The sequence below is a fragment of the Silene latifolia genome, chromosome X (genome assembly GCF_048544455.1).
Source record: "Silene latifolia isolate original U9 population chromosome X, ASM4854445v1, whole genome shotgun sequence".
Classification (NCBI taxonomy): domain Eukaryota; kingdom Viridiplantae; phylum Streptophyta; class Magnoliopsida; order Caryophyllales; family Caryophyllaceae; genus Silene; species Silene latifolia.
In genome coordinates this window covers 45,098,348-45,110,925 of record NC_133537.1, presented here as the reverse complement: position 1 = coordinate 45,110,925, position 12,578 = coordinate 45,098,348, and the positions used below count along the sequence as shown (strand labels likewise).

The following is a 12,578-nucleotide window of genomic DNA, read 5'->3' as shown; positions in this document are numbered from 1 at the left end:
GAAGCTTTGAAAGAAAATAGGCCCCCAAAATCTAAGCCCAGTCCATTTCTTTGAATGAAATTAACTATAATGAGAATGACTGTGCCTTTCCCCTCTTTCCGGACTTATACGGAGTAGCCCAATCCAATGCTAGTCTATACTCCACACCTTAGTTGTATTCCCCCCAAATACACGTGCATGGCATTCATAGGTATTTTATTTTTTATTTTTTTATTTTTTTTATTTTTTTTTAAGTATGGCACATATCATATATTATATTAAAGCTGAAACCGGGTGCCTCTTTGGTTGCCACGTGACATAGCTATTATTGACTCCCACGTGTCGTTTCCATAAAAAAAAACAAATTAAATCTTAAACAAAATCTCATAATATTAGGTGACATGGTCTAATTAAGGTCAGTTAAAACATTTGACTAAATTTCTCTTCATTTACCCAAAATACTTGGCTATATTTACGTAACTTCATTCATGTTTGACCGAGAATTATTATTCTTGAATATATTTGCCTAAATTAATCCAAAGTTTATCCAATATAAATGGAAGATTCTCTCTATTAATACAAAATATTTTCAAGATGAAACAAAACTTACTAGAAATTTAAAAACGAAATATCATCAGAATAAGGTGAATCACCTTTTATATTACATTGTAATATTTTGCAATATATTTTTCATTTTATGCATTTATTTATAGTCCCAAATATTTTTATGTTCACATAATCACTTATAACTCACATTCTTAAATTTTACGGAGTAAATCTTAAATATACTAATCTTACTACAGTACTACTCTGTTTGTACTTCACTACTTCGTACTACCATTTAGTCATTTACGGCAATCATGTTGAACAAATACCAAAAGCTTTCTTACAATTTTATATTGCCATGATTATCCACCCTAAGAGTTATAACAACATCAAAAGGAATGAAGTCGAAAAGATGGTCCAACAAAGAAGACCTCAGCAAATACATGGATAGCGATAATTTAGGTGAAAGAATGGAAGGAAATGAATTCTTTAATTTATAAAGGTATGAAATATTATAGGCATGGCGTTTTATAATGCTTATGCCCTACAAAATTTTGTAATTAGTTCTAATGGAAGATATTTAATCACAATTTTTAATTAAGTACATGAATTTATTTTTGGTTAGATTTTTTTTTTTTTTTTTTTTTTTTTTTTTGGTTTGGTTTGGTTTTGTTTTGTTTTAAGAAAAAAACATTCTAATTTATATGAAACGACAAAAGCGGGCCTCTCTAACACGCCTACTTCAAATTACACAGGTTTCGAATTGTGTCGGGATTAGTAGTATACATGTTAGAAATGGTTTATAACGCATTTCTTTTAACTTGGCCTTGTAGACGGGTTAATCGGGTCGGGCCAGTTTGGGTCGGGGCAGTTTAGGCCTCTCATTGATTTTGGGTTAATTCGGGTCGGGTCGGTCACTTCGGGTTTCGGGTATGTTTCTGTTTTGTTGGTCAGGTCTATTTCGAGTCGGGTCTAGGTCAATGAATAAGAGAGAAAAAGTCATTTCAAGTCTTTTCGGTTCAATTAGGGTTATGTTCAGTCAGGTCATATTCGGGTTAAGTGGCTTTAGATCGGATCATTTTCGGGTCGGGTCAGTTACGGGTCAATAAAGCTCGGGTCAATCTGGGTTTCGGGACACATTTGAGTGATGTAGTTCTGGTCAATTTCGGGTCTCGGGTCAGTTTTTTCGGGTCAGGTTGCTTTTACGAGGTCTACATTTAATATTAAATTGTAATTGAAATTAATATTTAATCATATTAAATTTTTTAACAATTATTATTTTTGAATTTTTTTTTAAAATATCTCTCGATATCATGTCATTTTTTGTCCTTTTTATTTTAAAAAAAATGAAAATATAGTTAACATAAATTTAGTTTCGAGGTGATACCTTGACTGTAAATTTTCGAATCATTGCGAGTTTGAGTTGTTTAGGGTACCTGGTCAAGGTCTACATGTTTAGACCTTGATAAAAATGGGTGGGTCGATCGAAATGTTAATAACTAATTATATTACAATTTTTAAAAACAGCCCCGCGTAGTACGCGAGTTTAAGACTAGTTTTATTGTACACTTTTTCACTTTTCTTGTTTCTTTTGTTATTTTACTCGAGTACAATCTTGATCTTTAAACTTTTTATTTATATTTACACTTTATGTTAATTATTGCATGAGACTGTTTCGTTATACAGAAAAACGAGGCATTTATTATAAATAAAAGAATAGTTATTTTACAAAAGCGAACCATTTCACGATGTGAAACCGTCTTATTTATATAACTTTTGTTTTACACATGCCTAAAATAAATCTTAGCATTTCCTTCTTTTCATACTCCTTATATCTTAACTTTTCCTTTTTTTTTCTTCTCAAATTTTTATTTTTTAGTTTACTTCGTAAAAATGTACTGCGATGATCAATTAGCTTGGTGAAAAGTGATTTAATAATTTTCGTTTAAAACCTCAAATAAATAGCGATTAATAATTTTGGGGCCTCAACTTAATATTCGGAACAGGGCCTCCCAAACTCATGGGCCGCCGCTGGTGCCTTTCCTTGGGTTCCCCATCGTCTAGGCTACTTGTTTGTCTTTTCCAACTTTGCTCGAGACTGATTCCTTCGTCTTGCAGTGGAGATACATATCTCTTAGTTCTATTTTATTTTTTGCTCATAGTTTATTTGCTTGTTACATTTTTTTTTATTATTTTTTTTTCGCAGGATAGAGTTTATTTAGAGTTATTTGCTCTTAGTTTGTTGCTCTTAGGTGGGGTTTTTGCCATGGGAGAATCCAGTCAATGTTAATGTTAGGGTGAGGAGATAGTGGTGATGACCCGGAGCCTGAAATCTTTAGTTGAGATGTAGATAGTTGGGATGTATATAAGGATTCCTCAGGCGAAGTAAAATCTATGCTCGTGGGTAAAATATGGTTGTCGAAAACCACCGACATTAAGGCGACCATCAATACTATGGTAAGGGTATAGAAGACTAGGGAAAGATGATGGGTAACAAGATTGATTTTTGCTTTTCTTTTTACTAGTGCCCAGAGATACTCCGAAACGGCACCTCACCAGGGTATCACGTGTCGATACGATAAGATACGTTATACGACACGTGATACGTGTCAGATATGCCGGAAAAGGACACGACACCGGTACGGTATAGAAGATGATGTGACACTCTTACTTGGGTTATTGCTTTTCTCATAAATAATCATCCAAACCTAGATAACATCGTCGGACTTCTCTCAGATAGAGGGCGGTCGCCGGCGAAGGGAAAGAGTGGAGGCGCATAAATGGAAGGAGAGTTACTGTAAAAGTTGTGACTTGTTTGTGAACGACAGCGGCTCTCAAATAATTAGGGTTTTCATTTAAAGGGGGGGGTCTTTTTTTACCAATAATATTTTATAATTCTACTTTTCTCTTTCTTTGACTTTTTGATTTAAACTTGCAAGTGGTGCTGTGCTGTACGCCTATTTGCCATACACCTGTCTCTACTAAACTACTCATAACTTACTCTCTCTCACAAATTAACATATAATAATAATTAAACATATAATAACAAGTTTTTTCGTAAAAAAAAACATGTGGCATTAAATCTCCTTTAATATTTAGAGATGCGGTGTCGTATCCGTATTGTAAAATTGGTCAAAATACTTATTTTACCGTATCCCCGTATTAATGAATTTTTACAATCGCGTATCCGATACACCGATACGTATCGGATACGATACACCTCTCCCGTGTCTGAGTAACATAGCTAGTGCCAAATAAAATTCGAGTACTCAAGGGGAACCTGTAATACTCCGTATTTATAAGTCTTGGGGTACTCTATCGAGTAGGCCTTACTCTGTCGAGCAAGGGTAAGTTGCGTTTTAGAAAAGTTTCTGACCTGTAGGGTACTCTATCAAGTAGCCTTAGGTACTCGATAGAGTAAGGGGGTACTCTATCAAGTAGCCTTAGGTACTCGATAGAGTAAGGGGGTACTCTATCAAGTAGCCTTAGGTACTCGATAGAGTAAGGGGGTACTCTATCAAGTAGCCTTAGGCACTCGATCGAGTAGGGGGGTACTCGATCGAGTACCTTGGGTACTCGATCGAGTGTCCGGTTTTACGGGGAGTTTTCTCGGGTTTTGTTAATTATGCGATTAAGGTATTTAAGCTTCGTCGTCATTATTCTAAACCACTTTTACAAAACCTAAATTCCTGTTTAAGAGAGAAAGCAAACAAGTCCATCTTCTTAATCGCATTCTTAGCAATTCCGGAGTTCGACGGTCGATTCTTGTCGTTGTTCGTACCGTTGAGTTCCTTGCGTCGAGGGTAAGATCTATGTACCCTTTTTATTGTATTTCCTTTGATTTGGTTAAACCCTAATTTAGGGATTTGGGGGTTTTTGTGTAGATTGTGATTCGGTAGTGTTTGTATGTTTGTATGATAGGAGGAGGTTTTGTAGAAGAGCCTTTTTGATACAGCTGTAGAGACCGTCTGATAATTATGCTTTCCAGGTAGGATTTCCTACTCAGTATTAGTCCCATAATGGGATATTGGTGATGTGCTGTATTTGGTTGTTTGATATAATGATTGTACTGTGTTTGTGGTTGTGATTGCTGTTGATGGTTCTCGAGATGCGTTCTCGGCTGAGTGGGGTCACTTGCGGGAGTGACTTCACGCCCTAGTTTCGCCCTTCGTGGAACCCGCCACGGAAGGGGATGTGCACATTAATGGGACAGGGTTATCGCTCGGTATGATGAGCGGGGCTTAGGTGGGAACGGCTGCGGTCCCCCATCGGCGGGGCTGGTCCAAAGTGGACGTCGGTGATTGAGATTGATGGGATTGAGTAGTTGTTGTGTGTATGTGTGACGGTTAAGCCGACTGTGTATCTTATCTTTGTTGATATATATATATAAGTTGTGTGATTAGTACTGACCCGTTTAAATGTTTTAAAAACTGTGGTGATCCATTCGGGGTGGTGAGCGATTGCTTGCGGTATATCTTGGATACGCGTGGGATCTAGCTGGGGATGGAGTCATCACATATCAGAGTCTTTAGTCTTCCGCTGTGTTTATTAGAACAGTTCCTTTCAGTTGGTTTATAGTTTGAGAACAGTTGTATTTTGCTTACAGTTGGTTTTGTAATGTAATCACTTAAACTTATTTAATAAAGTATGTTTCTTCATTGTCTTATGATTATCATGCCTCGGGTAACCGAGATGGTAGTATCCTTATACCTGAGTGGTCCTGGTAAGGCACTTGGAGTATGGGGGTGTTACAGAACCATGACACTTTGAGAAATTCGTTTGATGTTTAAACGAACCCAATAATGACGACAAAATGAAATATACAACTCTATGTCACCTCCCTATTTGGGCTAGAATATATGAATTACTAATTAAGAGACGTTCGATAAGAGAATAATATTCGTATAATATCGTAAGATATTATCGTCTCAAGTATTCAGCTTTCTTGTATAATAAGTAGTGCATATATTTAGCTTATCTTTTCCTTGTTTATAGCATACGGTTGAGATGTTAAGATCTTGTAAGCTGTATATATACTTTGACCTTCTGGTTAATCATCAATAAGATTAATCCTTCTCTCATTTCTCAACCTCGATTAATCAATTATCATGGTATCGTGAGCAGGCAGTGATCCACGTTTTTTTTCCAATAACCCAACTACAAATACAAGATGCCAGGAGACGAGGCAAAGTCTATAGGCAGCAGCAAAGGCAATGAACGACATCTCATTCCAGTTACATCGCCTCTCTACCTTCATCCATCGGACAACCCTAATCTTATGCTTACGCAAACCATCTTTAACAGTGACAACTACGACTTATGGGCTGATGCCGTTAAGAATAGACTAGATGCGAAGAACAAATTAGGTTTCATTGAAGGGGAGGTCAAAAAGCCGGAAGTTGTTGACGGAGAAGACAACATTGAACTATTGACTTGGCGACAATGTAACGCGATGTTGAAAGCATGGCTACAGAATGTGATTGACCCGAAACTACATTCGAGTATCACTTTCTCGGTTACAGTTGCAGAGGTTTGGGAAGAATTGAGGGATCGTTATTCGGCTGGAAACGCCCAGAGAGTACACCAATTGAAGGGCGAACTCAATGAATGCAAACAAGGTCGACAATCGGTGGTTGAATATTACACCAAGTTGAAGACGATTTGGGACGAACTTGCAAATTACAGCAAGATCCCAAAGTGTACTTGTGGAGCAGGAGCAATGATAATCAAGGAGCGTGAAGAAGAAAAGGTTCACCAGTTCTTGATGGGATTGGACACGGTTTTATACGGTGGTTTGCGCACAAACCTGCTGATGGAGGACCCAATTACGTCTCTCACTAGGGCGTATGCTTTGGTACTGCGAGAGGAAAGACACACAAATATTACACGGGTTAAAGAAGAGAGGAACGAGGTAGCCATGGCGATGAAATCCTATGGAGCGAGCAGAGGCAGGGGTACCTTTCACAAGCAGGCATCAGACGAGGAGGAATTACCACCACCCCAGTGTAGTCACTGTGGTAAGTATTACCATGTCGAAGAAAATTGCTATGAGAAGCACGGGTATGAAGTGGTAAAAAGCCGTGAACGAGAGCGTGGCCGTAGAGGAAATGGCCGTGGACGTGGTAGAGGGCACTCAAGGGGACGTGGGCAGCAAGCAACCTTTCAGGCCAATGCCGTGAGCAACTCATCAGGATCGAAGGAAACAGAGGGGACTAAACAGAATTTACCCTTCACCAGCGATGAGATCGAGAGACTCCGTACCCTTTTGAGCGCAAGTCCGGAAGGTAGTGAAAAACTTTCAGGTATGAAAGCTAGCTTTGTTAATGAATGGCTAATTGATAGTGGAGCTTCGCACTACATGACGGGGAGACGGGAATGTCTTAGTAATGTTTGGACAGAAGCACCGTCTGTGGTAGGGCTCCCTGATGGTCGACGTATAGAAGCGATGGAGCATGGGGAAGTCACATTAAGCTCAAAATTCGTGCTTAAGGACGTGTTATTCGTCCCTTCGTTAACATGTGATTTAATATCAGTAAAGCAACTAATACAGGAAAATAATTGTCTAATAACATTCTATCCCGACTATTGTGTTATGCTGGACCGGGTTACGAGGACGGAGATTGGACGGGGTGAGCACCATGATGGTGTTTATCACTTTCAGCCAGAGAAAGCCGAATTGGTTAGGAAAGCATCATTGACCAAGGAGACTCGACTTTGGCATAATAGACTCGGACATCCATCAAGTAGTATACTGTCTCAATTTTCTCCTTTAGTTGGTTGCAAATTAAATTGGAATTCTAGTCATGCATGTGACCCGTGTTGTCGGGCTAAACAAACTCGTTCCCCATTTCAGCTTTAATAATAAATGATGTAGAGTCTTATTTGGTTTAATTCATTGCGACATTTGGGGTCAATATCGGGTGGCTAGTTTATCTCGAGCTCATTATTTTTTAATTATTGTCGATGACCATAGTAGGGCAGTGTGGGTGTACCTCATGAAAAGCAAGAGTGAAGCGGGAGAGTTCATGAGAACGTTTTGCCAAATGGTAAAAACTCAGTTTGAAAAAACCGTTAAAATTATTCAAAGTGACATTGGAACGAAGTTATTATATGGGCCCATGAAATACTATTAAGAAAAGAACAGAATAATTTTTCAAACCACTAACGTTGACACACCACAACAAAACGGAAGGGTAGAATGGAAACATCGACACATACTCGAAAAGGCTCGAGCTTTAAGGTTTTAGGCTGACTTACCAATCCATTTTTGGGGGGAATGTGCCTTAACCGCAGCTTACTTAATAAATAGGACCCCGACACCTCTACTTCGAGGAAAGACACCCTACGAAATGTTGTAAACAAGGAGCCCGATTTGACCAATCTAAACGTCTTCGGCTGCCTATGTTATGCTCATAGCAAAGACAAGCCTCGGGATAAGTTCGGAAAGCGAGGGAAGCGGTGTATTTTTCTAGGATACCCCCATAGCAAGAAGGGATGGAAGGTGTACGACTTTTTGAAAAACGGATGTTTGTTTCAAGGGACGTCAATTTCTTCGAAAACGAATTTCCATTGTCAAAGCCCGTTGAGAATAAAAAATCACAGCCACTTAATTATGAGCATGTAGACATTCTGGATATAGAGGCACATGAAATAGGTGGTAAAGATAAAAGGCAGACATCGTTGCAAGGAGACAGGGGGAGCGATGATATGTCCATTACTAGTGATGATGAAAAGGCAGAGGAGACGGAAGTGGTAGAATTGGAGACTGATATCAAGGATGGAGAATTGGTGAGTCAAACCGTGGATGGAGAAACACAGGCGGTAGAAGAAGAAGAAAGCTGGGACGAGGAGCGAGGGAGAAATTTGAACCTGCGTGGAAAAAGGATTACGTGTGCAGATCAACGAGAGTTTTAAAACCCGTCAATAATGCTCACCACGTCTAATCGAAGTCAGCTAAGCCAGGTACTCGCTATCCTTTAGCAAATTATGTTATTACCAATTGTTTTTCTTCCTCCCACAGAATTTTTTTGGCTGCCATTCATGAGATACGAGAGCCTCGTACCTATAATGAAGCAGCGAAATATCAGAAATGGCACGAAGCGATGAGCAAAGAAATTGAGGCGTTGGAAAATAATGGAACCTGGCGAATTGTCCAATTACCAAAAGACAAAAAACCCATTGGATGCAAGTGGGTATACAAAGTGAAATACAAAGCTGGTGGAACCATTGAGCGATACAAAGCAAGGCTCGCCGCTCAAGGATTTACACAAATTGAAGGAGTGGATTTCCATGAGACATATGCACCGGTTGCTAAAATGACGAGTGTTCGATGTATGCTAGCAGTAGCAGTGGTCAAGAGGTGGAACATCGAACAGTTGGACGTTAATAATGCGTTCTTGCACGGGGATTGGACGAGGAAGTATACATGAAAATACCTCAAGGTTATGAAAGAACCGGGGAAAACAAGGTCTGCAAACTACTCAAGTCCATATACGGCCTCAAGCAAGCAGGACGGAATTGGTTCGCAAAACTGACATCTTCTTTAAAGAGGTACGGTTTTGTACAGTCATTGGCGGATTATTCGTTATTTACATATAATAAGGATGGAGTTTTCATCGGAGTCCTAGTATATGTAGACGACATGATAGTTGTGAGCAATAATAAGAATGCTTGTGGAAAATTCAAAGACTTTCTCGATAAGAGTTTTGGAATTAAAGACTTGGGGGCGACTTAAGTACTTCTTGGGGATTGAAGTGGCACACAGTTCACAGGAGTTGTTTCTCAATCAAAGAAAGTATGCATTATGAATCATAGATGAGACGGGAATGCAAGGAGTAAAACCGGTATACACTTCAATGTCGCAACACCATCGTCTTGCCCTGGCAAGAGGGGACGTTTTAGCCGATGTTATGAAGTATCGAAGGCTAGTAGGCAGGCTAGTTTACCTTACCATTACGCGTCCTAACCTTGTCTATGTAGTACACACGCTATCCCAGTTTGTCAATGAACCACGGAAAGAACATTGGGAGGCGGCACTGCGCGTTGTTCGCTACATTAAAATGAATTTGAGTAAGGGCATCATTATGAAGAATGACGCAGATTTGCAAATAAAGGGATATTGTGACTCGGATTACGCAAGTTGTCCTTTAACGAGAAAGTCATTAAGTGGGTATTTTGTGTCGCTTGGAGAGTCACCAGTGTCGTGGAAAGCAAAAAAACAGGCGACGGTCGCAAAGTCTATGGCGGAAGCTGAGTATCGTGTAATGGCAGGGGCAACGAGTGAGCTGATTTGGCTCAAGGCATTTCTTACTTCACTAGGTGTGTTTCACTCGAAACCCATGCACTTATATTGCGACAATCAAGCAGCTCTTCATATTGCAAAAAAACCCGGTGTTTCATGATAGAACAAAACACATAGAAATTGATTGCCATTTCGTTCGACAACATCTCATCAATAATACTATCAATACTTTTCATCTTCGAAGCAAGGAACAAATCGTTGATTTATTCACTAAAGCACTCGGAGGTGAAGCATTCGACCATTTGCAGTACAAGTTGGGACTTGGTTTACCAAGTGCTTCAACTTGAGGGGGAGTAAGAGAATAATATCCGTATAATATCCTAAGATATTATCGTCTCAAGTATATAGCTTTCTTGTATAATAAGTAGTGCATATATTTAGCTTATCTTTTCCTTGTTTATAGCATACAGTTGAGATGTTAAGATCTTGTAAGCTGTATATATACTTTGACCTTCTGATCAATAAGATTAATCCTTCTCTCATTTCTCAACCTCGATTAATCAATTATCATTCGACGAGGCAAATATTAAAAGAATTGGGGCATAATTGGGTAGTTACGTTGGTATTGATGAGGCACAATTTCTAGAGATCGAGAGGGTAGTTTTGATATGGGTTCCGCGTGATGTTCGTAAACCTTTGAGGTCAAGTGTGGAAATTAAAATGCGAACAAATCGAATGCTCAATCTTGATGCTACAAAGGCGTAGTGTTAAGGCCAAATGGAGAAGGGGATTTTAAGTCTAATAAGGAGGACATGAGGTTATATCAAAATGAGAAAGCTAATTTGAGAACTGGGTAGGAATGCCATTTGACTATGAGTGAGGAAATGGAGCATTATGTCCACTGTAACGTTCCAATTAAGTCGTATTGGAAGGTAGTCATTCATGGTAATTCGTAGATTCTGCACTTAAAGGGACATTTGGTTGGGGGTAATAAACAAAGGAAAACGGAATCAAAGTTAGTGATTGCCTTTGTTTGTCTCATCACTTTATTATTATTTGTCTCACTACCTCTTTATCCCCAAATTTCACTAACTCGTTACTCTATTGTCCCTCACCCCACTAGGGAATGAAATTTGATTAGCCCATTGCCCAACCCATCAACCATTAACAACCTCATTCGCAAAGCACCACAACTGCCACCATACTTCTGACCACCACAAACATGACACCACATCACCCACCACAACCACCAATTAGTCTACTACGTCCCCGTCCTGAACTCCAAGACCCACCGTCACTACGACCTACTACAACCACTAACGCACCTCCTACCACCAAAAGTCAATAACCTACCAGCTGAAACCGACGACGACTCTCAGCCACCATCTTCGGCACCTCCCTAGTCTCACAACCGCTCACCTTTATTGAACCCACTACCATAAACACCCTCTATAAGCCTGAAAAAAAGCCTCCCCCGTCACCGAAATGCACTCCCACCCCACAAAAAACGCTAGATCTAGTGTTTTTAGGGGTTAGGGTGTGAATTTCGGTGGTAGGGAAGGTGTTTTCGAGGATCTAAGGAGGGTGTTTATAGTAGTGGGGTGGGGTTGTAGTGGTGTGGTGGGTTGCTCTACGACAACGCTAGTGTCCAACGACTTTAGAAGGTGAACGACAAGTTATCTCGGATGTTTTTTTGGTGGTGCACTACTGGTGCTTGGTGGTGGAGTATGAATTGGTGGTGGTTGGTATTCTCATTCTCTTTCCTTAGATAAACTAACCAAACAATAAGGTAATTTTGGGGTAATTCCATTCATTTCCCTCTCTTACCCTTTCTTGATTTCATTCCCTTTTTCTTAGATGAACCAAGCGCCCCCTTATTATAGAGATCAACATTAGTTCTTTTTAACAGGTTTTGTATTTATTCATGCGTATCTTAGATTTTTTTATAGAAGTTCAAATATCGTATAAAACTTATCCCCTATTTGTAACACCCCAAGGTAATTGAAGAGGTACATTGATAGGCTAAAATCACTAATGCTTAAAAGGATTGAAAGTACTACTCATATCAACAAAGTGCACTTTCTTTTATTGTCATCCATGCAAAAGAATTCCACAGTTAAGCGTGCTTGGCTTGGCTGGGAGTAGTCTTAGGATGGGTGAACTCCTGGGAAGGTTCCCAGGATGTGCATGAGTGAGGACAAAATGCTCTATAAAGGACCCGTGTTGATCTATGGGCCATGTACACAGCCTGGGGAGCTATCATAAGTAACCGCTCCCGACCCGGTTTGGGCTGGGGTGTTACAAGTGGTATCAGAGCAACCCCGCGACCGTGTGGCGATGGGAGCCAGTTCTTATACGTTCCTGGAGGCAGTTGTTATACGCTCCATTGTGATCACCCACCTAGCGGGAGAGGATTCTGGGTTTTGCTACCAGGCGCAATGAGGACGTTGCGTTCTTCAAGTGAGGGTGATTGTAACACCCCACGGTAATTGAAGAGGTCCATTGATAGGCTTAAATGACTAGTGTTTAAAGGGATTGAAACTACTACTCATATCAAAAAAGTGCAGTTTCTTTTATGGTCATCCATGCAAAAAAACTACACAGTTAAGCGTGCTTGGCTGGGAGTAGTCTTAGGATAGGTGACCTCCTGGGAAGGTTCTCGGGATGCGCATGAGTGAGGACAAAATGCGCTAGAAATGACCCGTGTTGATCTATGGGCCATGTACACGGCCTGATGAGCTATCATACGTAACCGCTCCCGACCCGGTTTGGGCCGGAGTGTTACAAGTAGTTATTTCAATATCTAAACACT

General features: G+C 39.9%; 1 protein-coding gene and 1 long non-coding RNA gene across 2 annotated transcripts; both read left to right on the top strand.

Annotated features, from left to right (window-relative positions):
- Positions 1–570: 570 nt before the first annotated feature.
- LOC141621376 (uncharacterized) lies at positions 571–5,179 on the top strand. Its single transcript, XR_012532270.1, has 3 exons — positions 571–1,027; positions 4,447–4,513; positions 4,983–5,179. It is a non-coding gene; the product is annotated as an uncharacterized LOC141621376 (long non-coding RNA).
- Positions 5,180–9,380: 4,201 nt separating this feature from the next.
- On the top strand, positions 9,381–9,926 carry LOC141617283 (secreted RxLR effector protein 161-like). Its single transcript, XM_074434465.1, has one exon. The coding sequence runs from the start codon at positions 9,381–9,383 to the stop codon at positions 9,924–9,926; it is 546 nt and encodes a 181-aa protein (XP_074290566.1).
- The last annotated feature ends 2,652 nt before the right edge of the window (positions 9,927–12,578 follow it).